This window comes from Malaya genurostris, chromosome 1, assembly GCF_030247185.1.
Source record: "Malaya genurostris strain Urasoe2022 chromosome 1, Malgen_1.1, whole genome shotgun sequence".
Lineage (NCBI taxonomy): Eukaryota > Metazoa > Arthropoda > Insecta > Diptera > Culicidae > Malaya > Malaya genurostris.
The window spans coordinates 58573394-58596117 of NC_080570.1; the positions used below are offsets into that span (position 1 = coordinate 58573394).

Here is a 22724-nt window from a genome sequence, read left to right on the forward strand (position 1 = left end):
TAGAGATGACGATTTATAACACAACTAGCGGACCTCTGCACACTTCGTAGCGCAATAATATTAGATTAGATGTAGAAAATCAAAACTACTTATCAATTTTAATGATTATTGAAGAAAAATATCATTGTAATACTCTATAATAGTGGCCCCAACCTTTTTATATCGCGGACAACAGGACGAAATATATAAAACCGATGGTTTGCCGAAACGCAAACAGGCAGCGTACAATTTACCATCCGAAAAAAAACTCTAAATTCACGCTACAGACTCATAACGATTATTGACGGTAATAGAAAAATTAAACGGATGAGAAAATGACCTTCAAATTGAAATGGCATAGCAGTGGGCATCATTGGAATGCATGAAATGGAAACTTTTCTTCTTCTAATTTGCCATTCAAAATTGTTGTCTCGACAACATTTGTGATTAACTTTTGAACTTTTAACTTTTTTCCGTACTTATTCCTCTATTGTCGGCACTTTATTTTGCACTTTGTGCGCTTGTTTCTGTAATTTGTGTGTTTGTTCCTGTATTTTCTGTGCTTGTTTCAAAATTTGTTCCTGTACTTTCTGTACCTGCTCCAGTATTTTCTGTATTTGGTCCTATAACTTCTGTACTTATATCTGTACCATCTGCACATTCTGTACCCTTTTCTGCACTCAATTGTGCCAGTATTTCCTATACTTGTTTCCCTCATTTCTGTACTTGGTTTTTTACTTTCTGCACTTGTTCCTATACCTTCTTTATTTTTTCCTGAACTTTGCTTCTGTACTTGTTCCTTTTTATTTCTGTACCTGTAGCTGTCCCGGTGAATTTCTTACAGCTCAAAAATTATCTTTGGATGTAAATTATTCCGAATACTCTTAAGTTAGAATAATCGAACGACCCTCATGATTGCTCGCGATCAGTGAAGTAGAATGGTAGAATGTTTTGTAAAAGTGAATCATTTGACAATTGTTTTCGATTCGATCTCAACATTTTTCCCCAAATCAGGTACACACGTACACTTCGCACTTTAAGGCAGTTTTTTCTTGCTCTTACAAGTCCCAAATGATTCAAGCAAAATACAACCAAAATCAGTTTGACGGTTTATGAGCAAGAGAGTGAATCATTTGAATAGGTAAAACATGTCGATGAGTTCCCAAGTCTCGGTTCAATCGATGTAATTTAAAAACAGAAGCAAACAGGATGGTTCGAGTACATTGGACGAAACTATTCATAGTTACTCAAATGCAAATAATTTGAAATTTCGAAACACCCTGGGTTGATATAATTCGAATCGCATTTGGGCCAATTGAAGACGTTTGGACTCAAATAAATAACCGAACTTGCAATTTGAAGCAATTGACGAAAACTGGAGGTCGTTTCGAGAAAAATTTACACAACATGCTTATGAAAAATTTAGGCAGGAAAAAAACAGAAAACATCCTTCTAATTCGAATGGAATCGTTCCAAAAAATAGAGAGCCGAACAGTTTTGGTGTTTGAGTTAACGGTCTTAATTTGAAGTGGCAACTGAGGTGAGCTGATCCTGTTGTCTCAGTGCATTGTGAAAGCAATAATTATATCTATCAAGAAGATAAAATTCACATTTCTGGAATTTTAGGAAAACAACGAATCATATCATTTCCCTTGTGTACTATAGCCTAAAACATCCACATAAACGCGAATCATTTATGGGATTATCAATGGTTTATTTGGTTACAGACTCTCATGGTCTGCAAACTAGAGAAAATCACTAGCCAATATAAAAAGGTAGCTTATGAACAAAGTATTCCTGAAATTGACGTTTTCATACTGAGCACCCTATCTCCGGAACCAGAGGTTTGATCCGAATGAAAATTGGGATATTCTTATGGCATCCTAAGGACTTCTCCGAAAGAAGTGAGTTACAATGTTTTCACATTTTTTATGCATACCATCCTGTAATTCCGGAATCGGAAGTTTTATCCAAATGAACTTCCGGTACTTCGTATGAGATCGTGAGACCTTTCATTTGAATCTAAGTTTGTGAAAATCGGTTCAGTCATCTCCGAGTAAAGTGAGTTACATTATTTTCACATATTTGTTGCATATCACCCTGTCATTCCGGAACCGGAAGTCGGATCCACATGAAATTCAGGAACTTTGTGTGGGACTATGAGACCTTTCATTTGAATCTAAGTTTGTGAAAATCGGTTTAGCCATCTTCGAGAAAAGTGAGTGATATTATTTTCACATTTTAATGCATTATTTTCACATTTTTGGTGCATATCACCCAGTAATTCCGGAACCAAAAGTCGGATCCGAATGAAATTCAGGAACTTTGTATAGGACCGTAAGACCTTTCATTGGGGTCTAAGTTTGTGAAAATCGGTTTAGACATCTCCGAGAAGAGTGAGTGACATTATTTTCACATTGTTGGTGCATTATTTTAACATTTTTGGTGCATATCACTCTGTAATTCCGGAACCAGAAGTCGGATCCGAATGAAATTCAGGAACTTTGTATGGGACCTTGAGACCTTTCATTTAAATCTAAGTTTGTGAAAATCGGTTGGGCCATCTCCGAGAAAAGTGAGTGACACACACACACACACACAACGGAGAATTTCGTATTATATCCGCTTCGGTCTTCTCCCTGCTTTCCCATATAGTCTTTTATGTCTGAAGCAGTACATACGATTTTTACTTTATCTAGAAACGATATCGAAATGATTGCTAACACTGACTTTTCTAATCTGCTCTGATTTTCCTATCTTTGCCGTTTTTTTTTTTTGGATTTTTTGCATCCCCATAGTGGGATATTTCAGGTGAAATAATAAATAAATAATAAATAAATAAATAAACTAGAAACAGGTCAAGAGGAAGATTGGATGAATAAAATTACTCTACGAACTAAGCTACTCTGATGCATGTAGTAACACGCTCCAGAAGGCAACTGAATAAAGAAGCACGTAAAATATTCGTAATTCTTATTCAGATCCAACTTCCGGTTCCGGAGATACAGTGTGCTTACTATAAAAATGTCATTTTCAAGAGAACTTTTTTTAAAAGAAACCATGTGATTAGTAGCATTGTTCAGTTTTCAAAAGAAACCATGTGATTAGTAGAATTGTTCAGTTTGGATAGCAAATTTCTGTAGTTTGCCGATCATGATAGTCTATGACCAAATAAACTCATATCAGATTTTCATAGACTCAAATAAAAATAAAAGGACGGATAGTTTGTTTGTTCAGTTAGTTGATGGCGAGGCGAACTGTTTTTGGTTACACTGGTTCCGTCATTTACTTCAATTTTTACTGTTCTATGAACAGATATTAGTAAAAGAATTTTCGCCTGCACAGCAGAATGCTTTTGAATCTGTGTATAAACAAATGCATTAAAAGCAAGTTCCAACCGCTAGCACAATTATCCACTTACGTCTGTTATTTTCAATCGATTCCCTGGTCGGGGGTAGAACCGCGACATAACAAACCACACGGCGCATTTGGGCATACCGAAGTATTTATTTAGCAAAGATGATGGCAACGACAACGACGACGACGATGACGACGATGCTGATGCTGCATGTGACACCAAATAAGACTTGTTACTCTCTGGGAACTGAGTAGCTCGATACATCCTTCGCTCACGGTGGAACCAACTGACCCAGATTTCAATTGACAGGCAGGTAAATTATTGCCTACTCCATCTGGTTGGCACTAAGACTGCTGCTACAGCAGTCAATCCCACTGCCCATTATGCCACCAAGGTACCTCGTTCTTCAGTACCGGCCTAGTCGTGCCTGCGACATTGTCGGATCCATTCCCGTGTATATTTTCATTTCTCACGGAGGTACCTCATGGTGGCCGTTTAAAAGCCATACCGTGAACGAATCGCGTTCTAAGCAAACATATGAATAAAATACCAGATTACATCTAGAGAACATAGAACAGATGCCGAGAGCGCAGCAGCATAATGAAGCATATTGCATCCTCTCGGTTTTCAGGTTTTCAGAAATAGCTCAACCTGACCCCAGTCTTCCGTTTTGTTCCCGTTCTCACAGCGTTGTTCGTTCGGTTTGGGTTTGTTTTGTTGTTTTTCTTTCCATCCGAAATTTTGGTTGCACTGGAAGATATTCGATATGATCTTTATGCACTCGTTTAGATAGCCCCCTTGTCCCATGCCGAATCTTTCTTTGAAGTGCCTTCGCCGTCGGCCACAGCCACAGTCGGAATGTACATCCCGAAAAATTATGTTCCATCCCACCTTCGACCGCAGGGCGAGATCGATGGGAGTAAGCAGTCAGAAGCAGGTTTCATTCATGCCTGAGCATCGTATTGCTTGTTACGTGAGCATAAACGGTTTTACGATGCTATGCTACTATCCCTACCCTCATCGAATACAGCACAGGGGTGCCTTAGGTTCACTTGTAGCGGCTCGCTCGCTATTCGAGAGATAGTCACGGACAAAAGCGAAAGAACAGCAACAGGTGGTTAAGAGATGAGCCGCACTTTCCCGATGAGAACACAAAGTAGAATGATTGTTTATTTTTATAAGAACATACACACTATGTGTGGATATTATACTTATTCTCCTGGTCGGCCAGACAACGGCGTTTGAACTCTGGAGTGGTGGTTCGTGGCCCTTGAACCTGACATATGGGAGCTACCGCGCAGAAACGACGCCGCGCCGTTGGTAGAGAATTCCCGTCTTTCTTCCAAGTCCGATTTTTAGTACGAGTGTACAGGGAGGGAATTATGATGATGGAGCAAAAAATACGCCAGCTTGGGTTAACATGAAAAGTTTTAATCACTTATCTTTCTGTCTCTACTGGTTATAAAGGACTGCGGGATTGGTGCATTTGATGAATTGTTGTTTTTTTTGTGGTAGCGATTGATTTTCGACGTGTGTCAGTGGATTGAGAATAACATACAAATGTGCTGGGAAGTACGAAAGCCTCGCGAATGAGAGAAAGTCACGCAATTCAGACATCAATGTTCTACCAGATATCATCAAATTTACTAGGATAGGGAACTGTCTTTATTTTCTACGAATCCTCAATGCGGCATGGAGTAATAATAAATGTTTTTTTGCCTTTCTCTATAGAAAGGTATTAGAATTGCTGGAAAAACCGACTTTCGAACGGAGCCTCGGAGACCCATAGTGTTATATACCATTCGACTCAGTTCGACGAGATCGGAAAATGTCTGTGTGTATGTGTGTGTGTGTGTGTGTGTGTGTGTGTGTGTGTGTGTGTGTGTGTGTGTGTGTGTGTATGTGTGTGTGTGCACTTTTAGAAGATATTTGAACGCGCTCAATTTTCTCAGAGATGGCTGAACCGATTTTAACAAACTTGGGCTCGTTTGAAAGCTACTGTCGGGCCATTGATCAAGTTCGAAGATCAAATGGCTGTGACTTTTGGTTCCGGAGATATGATTGTATAAGTGACGTAACCGACAAAAAGCGTTGTATTTGAACGCGCTCAATTTTCTCAGAGATAACTGAACCGATTTTAACAAACTTGGGCTCGTTTGAAAGCTACTGTCGGGCCATTGATCAAGTTCGAAGATCAAATGGTTGTGACTTTTGGTTCCAGATATATGATGGTATAAGTGACGTAACCGACAAAACACATTGATTTTTACCGCTCTTATATATATATATATATATGGGTGCCAAAATTTTAGGATCACCTCTATTTTCGTTAAGTTCTAGTGCTCAAAAGTTTAAGCACCTCGAAAATAGCCTTCATGCAAAATTTGACCTAAATCGGACATGCGTAAGGGGTGCTGCCCGGTGGTAAAGGTTTGACAATTTTCGACCTTGAAAAAGCACCATAGGGGGGAGTACATGAAATTTCCAAAATCGAAATTTTTTTTGATGCCGAAACTCTTAAAACTGCATGAAACATCGAAATTTAGTGTTATCCCGAAAAAAATTTTTTTTGAAAAAATCAACTTTCTGGGACTTAGAAAAATTTTCATATTTTTTCTAAGTCCCAAAAAGTCGACTTTTTAAAAAAAAATTTTTTTCGAGATGACACTAAATCTCGACGTTTCATGCAATTCTAAGCCTTTTGGCATCAAAAATTTTTTTTCGATTTCGAAAATTTCATGTACTCCCCCCTATGGTGATTTTTCAAGATATATGAAAATTCCACTAAGTGGACTAAGAAGGGTTTTGCCTTTCTCTATAGAAAGGTATTAGAATTGCTGGAAAAAACCGACTTTCGAACGGAGCCTTGGAGACCCATAGTGTTATATACCATTCGACTCAGTTCGACGAGATCGGAAAATGTCTGTGTGTATGTGTGTGTGTGTGTGTGTGTGTGTGTGTGTGTGTGTGTGTGTGTGTGTGTGTGTGTGTGTGTGTGTGTGTGTGTGTGTGTGTGTGTGTGTGTGTGTGTGTGCACTTTTCGAAGATATTTGAACGCGCTCAATTTACTCAGAGATGGCTGAACCGATTTTAACAAACTTGGGCTCGTTTGAAAGCTACTGTCGGACCATTGATCAAGTTCGAAGATCAAATGGCTGTGACTTTTGGTTCCGGAGATATGATTGTATAAGTGACGTAACCGACAAAAAGCGTTGTATTTGAACGCGCTCAATTTTCTCAGAGATGGCTGATCCGATTTTAACAAACTTAGGCTCGTTTGAAAGCTACTGTCGGGCCGTTGATCAAGTTCGAAGATCAAATGGTTGTGACTTTTGGTTCCAGATATATGATGGTATAAGTGACGTAACCGACAAAACACGTTGATTTTTACCGCTCTTATAGATATAAGGGTGCCAAAATTTTGGGATCAACTTTATTTTCGTTAAGTTCTAGTGCTTAAAAGTTTAAGCACCTCGAAAAAAGCATTCATGCAAAATTTGACCTAAATCGGACATGCTTAAGGGGTGCTGCCCGGTGGTAAAGGTTTGACAATTTTCGATCTTGAAAAAGCACCATAGGGGAGAGTACATGAAATTTCCAAAATCGAAAATTTTTTTCGATGCCGAAACTCTTAAAACTGTATGAAACATCGAAATTTAGTGTCCCCTCAAAAAAATTTTTTTTTGAAAAAATCAACTTCCCAAAAAGTCGACTTTTTCAAAAAATTTTTTTTTCGAGATGACACTAAATCTCGACGTTTCATGCAATTCTAAGCCTTTTGGCATCAAAAATTTTTTTTCGATTTCGAAAATTTCATGTACTCCCCCCTATGGTGATTTTTAAAGATATATGAAAATTCCACTAAGTGGACTAAGAAGGCTAGTTTAGATTAGCATCACTGATTACACATAGGCAACGCAAATGTCAAGCACTAGTTTGGAAAAATGATGCTGACTGTGTGACATAAACACTGAAGCATGCTTTTGTGAACTATTCGAATCAATCTGCATCAATTGTTGTCAAAATTAGTGTCCAAAATTATTTAATAAAAGTATGAAACATATTTTCATGATACTGTTATGAAAGAAGAGAAAGGCATTATCACATCACTAGGTGGATTAAGAAGGGTTTTTTTTAATATTATACCATTGTTGCCACGTAATTTGTTTGCCGATCACTTACAAAAGGGGTTTGGTTGTCTTTTTTTGAATAACAGACGTTTCGTTTATCCACATATCCAAATTATTATTAGGATCCGAGTTAAATGAGAAATCATATCTTACAATCGAATCTCTAAATAACAGATAAAGCGGCAATGTACACTAGAGTGCTAAAAAATAGTCATCTCTAATTTTTAAAAGCGACTGGGCTCAAATACTCGATTACCTAATACAAATACGATTACTGTTTCGGTCAAAATGTGAAGACATTCAATCTTAAAATATCACAATCATACCAAATCCACGAGGATTCAAGCCTTTCTAAGCCACCTTGCATCAAAGAAATTTTGTTTTTGTTCAATACTGAAAATCGGCAAACTTTGACTTTAGTTTCGTATAACTGGCTTAGCTAAAATTCGCATAGGGTCTTTTTTTAAGTTGCAAATATTTTAAAAGTTATCGCTTCGATGCTCACAAGTTCCTATCTCATACCGCCCCATGGTCTAGGTCTATGACGGAAGTTAGCTGACTAGTCGTCTGTCGACTAATTGCTTTGTGTGTTAGTAGTGAATAAGAAAGTGCCTAACAGTGCTGTCAACTGTTTTTTCCAAAAACCTGTATTTGGCGAAAAAATCTATCTATACAATATCTTTCTCGAAAAATATACCATGGATTTAGTGCGGAAACTGATTTTGCGACCAAAAAAAAAGGTCGCTCGACCTGAAAATCTTAAAATCGGTATTTATCCGTATGAAAATTGAAATATCGGTATTTTTAGAGAGCATATCTGTATTCCTGTATCGAATCAAAAAATCGGTATAAATACCGAGAAATCGGTACAGTTGGTAGCGCTGGTGCCAAAAGGTGTGTACACGCTTAGAAAAAGTTACTCAAAGTTTGAGTACTAGTTACTCATTTTCAAATGATACATGGAAACGTCAAAAATTGAGTAGTTATCATCAATGATATTGAGTAACTCCTACTCTAAATTTGAGTTTAACGCAATAACTCGTTTTTTTGTTACTATTCGCAAGATCAGTCTAAAAGTTGTAGCAACAGGTTGTATATTTTGTTAGTGAGATCGCGTATTTCGAGGGTTAGTCGCTCAACACAAACGGAGTTGTGTCTGCAAAAACCGGAATGATAAACTCCGTGTTGTGCTTTAGAATGAAACCGAATATGCTCAAATGTCATTTATGAGGAATAAGTGTATGATTGGTGCCTGAGCATAACTGACATGTATGTTAATTTGCGATTGACACACTACTCCAAGCAACCACCACTTGATATAGTATTGAGTTCAATTACTTATGTCGTTTTTCATTGAAAAACACTGGTGGCGTGGATTGCTCTGGTTTTGCACTTTCGAGCAGAAATCGCAATGAAACACCGTCAGAATATTGCATTTCTGCTCGAAAGTGCAAAACCAGAGCAATCCACGTTACCAGTGTTTATCAATGAAAAACGGCATTAATATTTTAATACAATACACTCAGAAAAGGAGCAATTTTTTTGCAAATTTGGTATATGTGAAATAAAATTTCACTCAAAATTTGAGTGATAGTTACTCTATTTTTGGTACATGTACAAATAAAGTATTACTCAGTAAATGAGTAGATTTTACCCAAATATCGTTTCCAGTGGAAGAACTCAAATTTGAGTAACTTCGGAGTTACTCTAAATTAGAGTTGTTCCACTTTTTCTGTAGATGAGTGAGATCTTACTCATTTTTGAGTAACTATTTTTAAGCGTGTAGGCTTGTAGTAGTGGAGTGAAAAGATATTTCGCCTAAGCGCATGTTCAGGGGTGTTCTAGTTCTAGATGAATAGTTTACATTCCGGCAACTTACAGATTGTTGAGGAGTTTAACGCTAATTCTCACAGACTTTAATTTGTTTTTATTTAGCCATGGAAACGAAATTCTCATATTGAAATACAGATTTTTAGTTGACTGTTCTGTATTCCAGTAACCTGATCGGTCGATTGTGTCGTGCGCGAGAACGAGATTCTTTTTTATGTTTGTATGTTGTTAATTTGAGTATAGATGCCGGTGATAAATCTTCAGTTAGAATGAAAATAATCTGCGAATACGAATAGTACTCTTGGACCTTCAAGTGTTCAGTGACCCGAAAGAAGGCCATGGAAAATAGAAAAACAAATGAAAGTAATTTTTTGCAAATAGATTTACAGACAAATCACGGTTGATTCTTCAAATGGTCGAATAACAAGTGACAGTTTCTTTTTCTTTACACGCTTAAAAATAGTTACTCAAAAATGAGTAAGATCTCACTCATCTACAGAAAAAGTGGAACAACTCTAATTTAGAGTAACTCCGAAGTTACTCAAATTTGAGTTCTTCCACTGGAAACGATATTTGGGTAAAATCTACTCATTTACTGAGTAATACTTTATTTGTACATGTACCAAAAATAGAGTAACTATCACTCAAATTTTGAGTGAAATTTTATTTCACATATACCAAATTTGCAAAAAAAATTGCTCCTTTTCTGAGTGCATTGTATTAAAAAATTAAGTAATTGAACTGAATACTATATCAAGTGGTGGTTGCTTGGAGTAGTGTGTCAATCGCAAATTAACATCCATGTTAGTTATGCTCAGGCACCAATCATACACTCATTCCTCATAAATGACATTTGAGCATATTCGATTTCATTCTAAAGCACAACACGGAGTTTATCATTCCGGTTTTCGCAGACACAACACCGTTTGTGTTGAGCGACTCACCCTCGAAACACGCGATCTCACTAACAAAATATACAACCTGTTGCTACAAATGGTTATTACAACTTTTAGACTGATCTTGCGAATAGTAACAAAAAAACGAGTTATTGCGTTAAACTCAAATTTAGAGTAGGAGTTACTCAATATCATTGATGATAACTACTCAATTTTTGACGTTTCCATGTATCATTTGAAAATGAGTAGGTAGTACTCAAACTCTGAGTAACTTTTTCTAAGCGTGTACCTTGTTTGCTTTTAATTTCTTACCAGTTTCCACGATTACCACTCAACTTGTTTCTATCAAATGATTCCTGAAGCCTTCGACTTGCGATCATTAATGTTGTAAAATTCATGAAAGTCATTATAATCGCGTGACAATAATAGAGAGAGAGAGAGAGAAGTAACAGCCTCTTGTATCAAAAAGGTTACTTATTCAAGAATATTTGCTAAGTTGCATTCAACGTGCAACGTAAATTGAAACGTCAAAAATCATTCTGCAAGATGTCCAAATAGAGGTGTGAACATTTCTTTGGTCCAATCCACGTGTGAATAGCGGCCCTTACACGAGTCATTAAAAATGTCATCGCTAAAAAATAATATCATTTTAATGAACGTGTAATGGTGCAGTAATGACGAGATTTCTATCAATCATGTAATCATTACTTAGTCATCATTAAAAATGACAAAAATAATGCTCGTGTGAGGGCCGCTAATGTATTGGTGTGGCTATTTTCAGCGCTTGTGTGGCGAATGCTAGTGTCAGTATGTCGAAATAACCCAGTGAATTTTGTCGAGTCGCATCGTGCCAATTATTGAAGACATATATGCAATAAAAACACTGCAATGCCAAGAGAATAGTTGAGAAAGAAATAAAATCGTTTATAAAACTCTATAACACGTAACGGAACTGTCGTCTACTTGGTTCATGAGTTTATAGCTTACGTAACTTTATATGCATTTTCCGAGGTGTATGATTATAAGTCAAAACTGTTTTTACCTCAGTGTAAGATTGAACCCACAACAAACTTTGGCTTCGGCTCGTACACATTCTAATTTCGTATATGAATAGATCCGTGCACTTTGCATCGGTGTGAGTAACAGAGACGTAAAATTGCTCAATGATGAATTTTTTTTCCTACAAAATTGAATATCACGTACGAAGAATGCGCATCAAAATAACAAATCGTTCCATAATCTGTTATAGATTTTTTGCATTTTCGTTTTTACATTCAAGAGGTCTGAATGTTGATAGTGTATTTAATGAACAGTACTACCAAACCGCTTGCCAAGAGTCTTTCAGAAAGCTTTTCTTGATTTTTGACTAAAATTGTGAGATTTTCAGACAAAGCAGATCAGAGTTGAAAACGACATAAGCATTTCTTTGTTCACATTTACATCTATTGATAACTCAATGTTCACTTCCTGTCTATTTGATGATGAAGTGAGTGCTTTCAAAGAAAATAGTTGATACAATATCAAACTAGAACGTCCCGCTTGCATATGCCTGGCAGATTTCCCCCCAGACGCCTTTCAGCGTCTGCCAGAAGGGTTTGCCGGAATGTTGGCAGAATGCCGACAAAAGTCTGGCCATAATGCCATAACCATTTCCGGCAGAGAATTTCGCCTAGCGGTTATTAACGGTTTTATTTCTGCCGGATTTTGGTCACACAAGACTGGCAGAACCGTTTTGTATCGGTTTTTCATTTTTAGCGCTTTTTCTTTCATTCTTTTCATTAGAGGTTGAAATGAAGGGTAAAAAAATAGCTTTTTCACTGTCAAACATGATATGCAAAGCTTCATCTCTCAATATATCAGTATTTTCATTTAAAAGGAAAAATGAAGGAAGAGCGATCTTGCAAGACGTCACGTGGCGCGAGAATGACGCAATTTCGCCTGCAAAATGTTGACAGTAGCTGGAATCTCGCCAGGCTTCTGCCAGCTGTCCGAATTTATCACAAGCGGGATTTCGTATTCGAAATAATAAAGTGTGCGAGCCGCGAAGGAGTTTACGGTTCTGACTCAAAACTCATTTTTTTCGAATTCCTCATGTTCAATAGCTTTCTAATTATGGTGAAACGCGAAACATCCGGAAAAAGCTATAGAAACAAACAGAAAAACAGTTCCCGAGCTGATGTTTAATGATTAATTATGTTTCTAGTTACTATTGCTAAAAATCTTTACATCACCTGAGGCCCAGCAGCTATTCTAAAGACTGTCCCAGAAAGTATGGACGCAACCAAAAACCGCTGCCATTTCGCAACCAAACACCGCTGCCGTTCTGTTATTTACACTCTTCTCTAACCACTTGTGCAGTTGTTTATTCGTTTTCATTAGTTTGTTTCGAAATGCGTGGACTTTCAGCAGAACAACGTCGAAAAATTGTGTACAAATGGTGCACAGAACGCGGACTGTCACTGAGAAAGATAACAAAAATGGAAGGAGTAGGTGAAAAAACCGTGCGAAATGCAATCAGGAAGTTCGGTGAGGATAACCCCCCTTTGAGGATAAACCGAAAACGGGTCGGAAAAAGGTCCTGCTACCCCTCAGTTGGATAAACGTATACTGAAGGCGTTCGAGCAAAAGAAGGAGGTTTCAGTTCGGGATGTGGTCAAAAAAGTGGGCACTTCGAAGTCAAATGTTCTTCGTACTAAAGAACATTTGAATCTTCGAACCTATAAGAAGCATAAACAACCAAAACGTAGTCCGAAACAAGAAGCATCGATCAGGCCAAGGGTTCGAAAGCTGTACAATACGATTCTTGCTGGAAATTTGAACTGCATAATCATGGACGACGAAACCTACGTGAAACTCGATTACAAATCCTTACCGAGACCACAACATTATACGGTGCGAGAAGGGCAAGTGTTAAACCAGTCCTAGACATCGATTGAAGTCGAAAAATTTGGTAATTGAGGAACTTTGGGCATTAACGAAGGCACATCTTAGGAAACATGTCTCGGCAGCCGAAACCATTCAACAGTTCGAAAAAGATTGGAAAAAAGTGTCAAAACTTGTCGCCAAGAAGTCTGTACGGAATTTAATGAGGAACGGTGCCCCAGCTAGTCTACAATGGCTAAGTAGCAAATGTTGAGAATAATATTATGTTGTTGTAGTCTAATATTATCAGTATATCGAATAAAACTTGAATATCTAACACTTGTGAATTGTTTACAGCGAAATCAAAGTGCGTCCATACTTTCTGGGACAGTCTTTAGCACATTCACACTTGAATTAGAGACCCTTCCCTAACTAAACGACTTTGCAAATCCCGAGCACTAATTTTAATAACGAATAACACTCGGAACGACGCTTTCACCTTCACCGCTCCTAATCTTCGCGGGGACAAAAAACAACGTCTTTGGGCAATCACCATAACTTTCAAGGCCCACACTACTCATTTATATCTCTACTAAATCGACAAATACCGCGTATCAAATGAAAAACACCGCCATTCACGCGCAGTGTTCTCAAATCAACTCTATCAGAAAAGAATTAAGTCTGACATGATACTAACTAAAAAAATTGTAAGACTGGGAGAGACAAAATCTTCGAATTAGATAGAAGCAAAATATAACTAAAAATTCAAAAAATATCTATAGGTAAAAATCGAAATTGATGATAGCAGTGAATTTAGTAGAAACTGCAAATTTTTATACACAATAGATTAAACTAACACGGAGGTTCCTTTATTCACTTACACCTATTCAAACAGCTGAAAGCTGACAAAAGCTGAAAATCATTATCTATACCTCCTAGCGTAGAAACATGAAACAATATGCTCCTGTTTTCATTTCCAATTGGATAACGTACATTTTTTATCAGCAATAACGGAGTCCTAAAAAAATTGTCACCTTTTCCCGTCATTTCCGTCACAAGGCCATTCGCATAATTGGCACTGCAAGGCATTATTAAAGATCTCCCAGGAAGTAAAAACGATCGAACAATTGACGCATGTTATTTTTTTGCTCATTACAGTAGGAACTTGGTAGATTTTTTCATAATCAATATTCACATGCAACGGAAAAGTAGTCTTGCCTAGGTGGAATTTTCAACTGAAATTTAGTTACTGTCGAAGAACAATTGTTGCTTTAGTATCAAACAGAATAATTAAAAAAATGAAGTTTTAAACCATTCTACTGTAGATCTGCGTGAATTGGTCTTATTCTATCTTCATAGAAGAGTCGGAATATTTCATTTTCCGAAGATCTTAACTGACTTTAACTGCGGAGCTCAGTATAATTTCGAAAACTAGGTATTCCGCGCACACACATGGCATGAACAATAAAAACTTAATAATGTAGTTCCTCGTACACTCGCAGCAAAACAGTTCAAGTCTGCCACCATAGACAGTGAAAAAAACTAATTTAAAAACAACCTAATTTGCAACGTGCAGATGAAATGGCGAAGGGCTCCAGTATCAAACTGTCATTACTGCGGTATTGAATAACCGCATGTGCACAGGACGATGAGCGGTCCATCACTAGGCATCACTAGGAGCGGATCCAGCTGCCACCCCAAATTACACTTTATGTGCCGGAAGAAAGTCTTGAAGCAGCAAGATTTCCAAAAAATCAGACCCCAAAATTAGTGAAGCATCGGCAGCGTGTGCCACCTGCTCGCACGCGTATGCCAATTTAGCCAGAAGACCATGTTGACCCAACCCGAAAACCCGAGGCCGAACGCACCTTGCACCAAACCAGTTTCATCTTTGGATCTTCCTTCTGCACTCGCCAATTGCCAATATGAACGGCAATCTTTATCGAGGCAGCCTCCACAAAACCCTTGGCTATTTATTTCGCAGTCTTTTCAGTGCCAATCTTCTGTCTGGAAGACAAAAAATGAATCGTTGTTAACAGCAGATTTTGTAACCCAAACCCGCCTTCCGTTTCGAGATTCAGCTGCTGACCAGGATTGAACACCAAGTGGAACTTTGGCAGGAGCCATCTGCAAAGGTGGTGCAAATAATCAAATTTTCGGTACGCGATGCTAAGTGGGTCATCGGAATCCACTTTTCTGATTCATTTTTTTTTCAATGACCATCCGATCAGAAAACCGTTCCGAAACATTCGCACATTAAACATTACTCAACTCTCCGTTAATAGAAGCGACAAGCCCACGAAGATGTTGAAAGAAAAAAAAACACAAATAGACAAAAGCCGAAGATGGTTTTAATTATCAACTCGCCAACATCGATCAATCATCGATCGAATTCCCTTTTGCGGTCGGCCATCATAAAAATCGTTTTTCCACCAAATTAAATTCCTCCCCGAAGCGGACGATTTGTTATTACGAAATTGATAATTTCTCACACGACTTGCGGGACCACACTCGATTGAAGAAAATCCACAACCACTCGAATAAAATCATCTTCGAAAATCAATTTCCCTGTTGTTTGCGGCGCCCCCTTTTCTCAATTAACAGTTGCACTTGAGTATCAACCGTGGCAGTTCTTCTACTTCGGCCATATCTCCCATAAGTGATCCTAGAAGCGGATAGCTCTTATGACCGTGAGAAAAAATTGAAATTACTTCTCGACTAATTATTTTCTTTCTCGTCTCTTTTTTTCAGATCATGCTAACATCTGCCTCGCAGTATTTGTTTTCTGCGTTGGATGGCCGAGTGTATTTTGGTGAAATTTCGGTGATTTTACCGGCCAGCTGGCCAAACTCTTGCATCCCGTACAATCAAACCCGAACATCAGCCAGTGGAGAACGTTCGGATGTCACAATTAGGTCCCACACTCGCTCGGATTCGCTCATCTGGACGGATCAGTTCTCGGGCTGTGGCGAACCCGGTGATCAGATTTACATCGATTCCGATATCATCGGACGGGACACTATCGGACGGGAGTTCGTTCGGGAATGGGCTAAATATCGGTACGGAGTGTTCGATGAAATCGGTTACGATAAGGATCCTATCTATCCCCGGTGCTACATCAACGATGATCACGAGGTGAAACTAACGGGATGTTCAGACGCACCGGTAAGCGACCACGGACTTTGTGGTAGCTCAACCTCGGCTCCTATTCCGTACAACATCAGTGATATTCTGGACAGGAATGCTCGCACCAGTATCATGTTCGCAGCCGAAGCTCCGAGTGTAACAATGTTCTGTGACGAAGGCACCCACAATCGGTACTCACCCTCGAAACATAACCAAATGTGTGATCGACGCAGCACCCTGGATGTAATTCTCAAACACCCGGACTTCGCCGGTGAATCTCAGGTACCGGTTAATCCATCGGTGATCGTGAACACAACCCCGAAGTTCAGCTACAAAACTCGAAAATCGACTCGTTATGTAATCATCATCGACGAAACACTTGACATGCAACTTCGCGAATCGTGGAGCTTTCTTCGAAGTGCCATACGAAAATGGGTCGTTTATGATCTGCCGTCTAACACCGAAATTGGGATGGTTCTGGCCAACGACACCGCCACCGAAAAGATCCTGCAAATATCATCTCTACACATTCAGGAAAACAAAGACCTGGTAGCGTCGTTCATTCCGTATTCGCCAAGTGATTCGCGGCAACCGGCTTGCCTAACCTGTGCCATATCTGACGCCATCAGTATGCTGAATGAACGGACTCGCCTTCACGGTCCGGCCAGTTCGGTCATTCTTGTGGTTGCCCCCGGTATGGACTTCTCCATCGATCACAAATCCCTGGCGAACGCGGCCCGTGCATCCAAAATCCGTCTCACAACGATCAACTATCCGAACGTGATCCGTCGGCAGCCTCTGGATGCACTTGCTCACGAAACCGGAGGATCCGCTTATTCGGTCTTCGAATGCAAGTACAATGGCGAACGAACCTATCTCACCACATATTTCGAGCTTACAAACGTATTATTCAACATCGGAAAGTTGTACTACGAAGGAAACGTGAATGATCTGCCAACGGAGATCTATCGCAAAGAACTGATCGACGTGATTGACGATTCGAATCAAATTTCCAAGCGAACTAGCCGAACGGTTACCGGAAGCTTCATGCTAGATTCGTTCATGGGTCCACCGGCGCAGTTTTTCGTGTACATCCACAACCCGGAAAACCCCTTGATCACAAACCTGAAACTTACCAGCCCAAACGGAAACGTGTATACTTCACGCAGTGACGCCCGCTCCTTGGTGAAGCAATTGATGATCTCGGCCGTTCTCAACGAAACCGGCACGTGGACCTACACCATCGACCGTTTCAACGGGAATCCCCAGCCTCATTACGTTCAGGTCATAGCAACGCCACGATCACGGTACGCCCCGGTAATTCAGGCTCGCGCCTGGATTCACGAGTCTAGATCTGGTGGCCCACCGATTATCTACGCCGAGGTTAGGAAAGGTGACCTGCCGGTCAGTTCTGCCCTGGTGGAGGTTGTAGTTACCCGTCCGGATAAGGTTTGTCAAGCGGGAAGCGGAATGGTGAACGAGTGTCGCGAAAAGTTCAAGCTACTGGATACCGGTGCCGGAGATCCGGACATTACCAAGGGCGATGGAGTCTATTCCAGATACTTCAATGCTGATGAGTTTGGTGGTGCCGGGGCCTATCAGTTCGAGGTCACCGTAAGCGACAATGGCAACACGGCGTACTCCCTGTCTACGAGTGGAAGCTATGGAGGTAAGAGAAAGATACGGATAATGTGATTGCGTAGTTACTAAATTCGTGTTTTATGTTTTTTTTTTCAGTTTTGACTACAACACACACCACCAGATGTTGTGGAAGTTCTATTGCTGTGCCGCTGAAGCAACCGCTGACTCCATTCCAACGAACTCTACAACCGATGACGTTGTTTGTTACGCAAGAACAGTTGAATAACAATAATTACCGTCTTGTTGGTCGCATTAGTGACCTAAGCGCAGACGTCGAAGCAATGAAGGTTCGGCTCAGTTGGACTTCTCCGGATATGGGTGGAAAAACTGTTGCTCGGTACGAGGTAAAATACGCTACGACAATAAAAGATATCGTCGATAACTTTGACACGGCTGCCGTTCTGTGGCATCACGACAATCCCTTAACGTACTCCATCGGAGATGATAGTACGTTTACCCTGAACATCACTCATGAGCCACATTTGATAGGCCAAATCCTGTACTTTGCCATTAGACCATATTCAAAACTCACGAAAGATGCCGATCCGGGTCCAATCTCCAACTACGTTCGGGTTTTTGTCTCGAAACCAAAACCTACCACACTATTTCCTCCATCCAGTCCCGGTGGGACGGAGAGCTATGATTCGATTTGGTCATCGTACGACGGTATCAGTAAAAACGATGACGGAATGGATATCATTCCGAGGATTGCAAAAACTATGGATCTTGGATTGGAGCTGCTACTACCGATAATCGCAGGGATTATCCTTCTGTTAGCACTCATTCTAATCTACTGTTACTTCTGCATAGTGAAAAAACGTCATGATACCCATGATGATGAACAGAAAAAACCTATCAAATGCTTCAAGAGTGATCACAGACTATCGAACAGTCATAGCGTAATTGTCACTGCAGCCGGAAATGCATCGTCACCCTCATCGAATACCACTACCTCGTCTTCTTCGTCTCCGAACCACGTCAACAACCATCAGTCCCACATGCCAACTTCAGTATCCTACGATATGAATTTGAATGACCATCAAACCGTTGGTATTCCCACAATCTATAACATTGACGACGACATGATGATGACCAAGAAACGCTACAGCACAATGGGACACACACATCCGATGGAGCAACAACTGATCGAAGAACTCAAACAGCAACAGCACATCATTGATTCGCAATCTTTCATTGTGCCCTCGAATAATAACAATTGCGCTGTCAGCATAATATCGTCGGCTTCCAACAATACGACTCTTACCCGATCCTACAATCCTAACCCAATGCTGCCGAACGGAAGGACTCTCAGCCCATACGAATCGTGGTCAGCGACGCAGTTACTTCAGGAGCATGAACATCACCATCCTCACCATCCGCCAACCCTTATGGACGATCTGGTGGACAACAATGTCCCGCATCAGTTCTACAACACCCAGCCACTCTCCCAGCACGATCAAATGTCACTTTTGAACAACAATCACCTGAACGAAAGTACCCCACCTGTTCCGCCGCTGCCGGTGTACACGACGACGACGACCAATGGGAACAACGGTCCAACTTACGTCTACGGACAACAACAGCCGCCGGCCAACCACTCCAACAACGGTTCGGTCAACTCCGTAAATAGTGGAGGTGGCCCGACAGGTGGAACAGACACCAAAAAACGCCGGAATGTGACAATGGTGTAGGCGGTGATCCGGAAAACCGCCTGCAGGACTGTAACGTGACACCGTGGTTCGTTGTTATATTATTTCGTATAATTTATGAAATTTCGTTAAAATTTTCAAGTCCTGTATTCCCGTTCGTTTGGCAAATGTGTATATTATACATTAGTGCAGGAAACGAGGGAAATTTACAAATTGGATTTCAGTTTATTCGATCGTCAATCGTTTTCAATCAATAATCAATCAATCGAACTAGTCAACATGAATGAAGTTTTATTTTAAAGACGACCTTACTGGATTTCGATTTGAAAATTTAAGGACTTCTTCGGAAGACGGCCAGTACTGTGACAACTGTGAAATATAATTCTGTTAGTATACAACTAATTCGACTAGATAGATAAAATGTGTGGGAATCGAAAAGAACGTAAGAGCATTTATGTATATTTTCTAAGAAGCCTAAGAACAGTTGTAATTGTAAGAGTTTAGAAATATAAAAATGTTAGAACTAAGGCCAATTCGAGCGCACGATGTTTCATAGAATATGTCAATAAACAAATCATAAATCCTATCAAAACCAATACAAAATGGCATTAACTAATATTTATCATATGTGTAGGAACAGAACTAGTAAGAACGGATGAGCATACCTGCTCTAACACCCGATGCATTCAAACAGTACCTTTCCATAAGTTCAACGTGACGGCAGCCATAGCTCACAACAATCTAGTAAACATTCATAGCACAGAAGGCATTTCACTCGATGTAGCAAAAAAAATGTATTCGGTTTGAAAAAAAATTGTCGTGTGATGTAAATCTAGCAGTCGAAAATATTGTTCATAAGTCTGTATTTCCATTCGATCATCTCTTGAATTATACGATTTTTGTTAATACGAATTATTTTTTCTTGGATTGAGTCGAAAATTGGAATGCGCTGTTCAATTCATTCTGCCATATGGCTACACTAAAACTGGAAAAGTTTTCATACAAATGCTGAAAATGTGTGTATTTTCTACTGGAACAAAATGTGGATATCTCATTAGATAGTAAGTTCAGTATTGTAACATTTTCTTGTGTATATATACTTTTAAAAACCCAATAAAAGAAAAATTTTAGTTTAATCAGCTCCAAGTAATTTTTTATTGTGAAATTCAATTTTCCTTCCACTACTACATCTGGTATTAGAACTACTTGGCTCAAGAGGCACGGTCCACTGGTTATTCGGAGATTTGTGCCTTGCCGTGATTTCTCATCATTTTAAGGAAGGAAAGAATAAAAAGAAGCATGGGAAAGAACTGTGAAGTGGTGGAGAAACTGCACAAAACCAAAAGAAAAAAATCGTCCTGCATCCGTGAAAGGATCCTGAACGATCTGCTGGTTCCAAAATGTACATTCAATAAAACTTCCAACCCCCAAGAGGATTTAGAGATTTTACAAAACGTCATCATTTTGCAACTCCGCAAGAATGCAGATCGATTCGCAATATGTATGAACAGAAGTAAATTCGGCACCCCGTAAGATATGTCAAACAACACGCTAAAACCTTTTAGGACAGAAACAGAAAGGATTCATTCACTCCAGGAAAAACGATGAACCCCTCTGACTATAGCTCCTTACCACATTGGATGAGAAACAATAGAACATCCTTCAATTTTAGCTCCCCATATACAGATTCCCAAGTATGGAGAACCAAAAACCTAGATACGTTGTTGCGTCAATGCGGGACAGTTACATATTAGACGAAATGAAGTGTCGTAATCGCATCCAGACAAATCATACGAATAATATTCAGCACGCTTAACCATGAGTCCAGGCAGAACTGTACTGCAACGATGCTTCGAAAAATACTTACATTACCTAACTGCTATAGTCCTGGGATGTCCTTTGCTGTATCAAGCATACGGTCTCCATAAAACTGGGTCCATAGCTCGTCGTCAGCCACTCAAGTCACGGATGCTTCGTAGATCGCCCTCGACTTGATCGATACACCTTGCTCGCTGCGCTCCTCTTCTGCTTGTCCGAACCGGATTAGATTCTGGAATGATTTTGACCATTTTTTAGCTATCCGTACGATGGATGGTTCTCCCAGCAGCTGTTGCAATTCGTGATTCTTACGCCGTCTGCACTCCGCAGTAGATGGTCCGCAGTACCTTTCTTTCGGAAACATTAATTGCGCGTTGGTTCTCACCCAACATAGCCCAAGTATCGTGGACTTAGAGAACAACCGCTCTAATGAGAAATACTACGCAATACAAAACCGAATATTCATGGTTCAAAGGTCATGTTGTGCATCTGGTGGGACCAATACGGCAATACGGGTGATCGGCATAGGCTGCAATTGATGCGTTTGACCCGTGCATTACGAGAAGAACAGCCGAAATACTAGCGAAGTCATGTTAAAGTAATTCTTCTGCATGACAACGCTCGGCATCATGTCGCAAAAATCGTTAAAAAAATATTTGGAAACGCTCACATGATACATTTTGCCGCACACGCCGTATTCTCCTGATATTGCTCCTTTTGATTACTGTTTTTTTTTTTTGACGGATGCAGCGCGATCTGGCAGGTCATAGATTTACTTCTTTCGTAGAAATCGAAAATTGACTCCAAACTTGGAGACATTTTTTCGAGATGAAACTCAAAAATTGCCTGAGAGGTGAGAAAAAATAGTAACTAGCGATGGACGATACTATGATTAATCTTTAAATTCCACCATTTTTGACCCAAAAAAACGTACCGAATTAATTTGTACTCCCAATGTACAGAAAAGTTTCCTTAAATTTAATATACATATAGTTTTTTCCTTTACTTCTTCTTCTCGATTAATAGAAATATACTTAGATGCTAAGTTAGACAATATCTTCGCACAAACTAAGTTTCATTGGGTAATGACTTTCGCTGGTTAATTTTCGAGAACTGAAATCAATGATTTGTTTTTGCCTTGTTAAGACGTAGAGCCGTCTTGCGCGAGTTTTAATGACAAGTGAATGCAACTACGTAATGAAAACCGCAAAAAGGTTACCGCAGAGATGGGACTTGAACCTGTTGCTAGCTTCTATCCGGGGAATTTGTTTTGCCAATTAAACTACCCTGCATACGAAAACACATGAAGAGACAGCCTAATCTTAAAGGAAAGGTCTTTTTGAAATAACTTTTGTTTCCTGAAAAATTGCGTTCCTTTCAAACTTGAATTTTGGGCGCTAATCAGGGAACATAATTACCTATTTTAAGGGCTGAG

The 22724-nt window shown here is 39.5% G+C and overlaps 1 protein-coding gene across 1 annotated transcript in view; it reads left to right on the plus strand.

Annotated features, from left to right (window-relative positions):
- LOC131440163 (calcium-activated chloride channel regulator 1-like) overlaps positions 1-20585 on the plus strand; it is a 112050-nt gene extending 91465 nt beyond the window's left edge. The window contains exons 2-3 of the mRNA XM_058611210.1: positions 15807-17850; positions 17919-20585. Coding sequence (XP_058467193.1) covers positions 15807-17850; positions 17919-19513 — 3639 coding nt within the window. The 3' untranslated portion in view covers positions 19514-20585. The remainder of the gene's footprint in view (positions 1-15806; positions 17851-17918) is intronic.
- The last annotated feature ends 2139 nt before the right edge of the window (positions 20586-22724 follow it).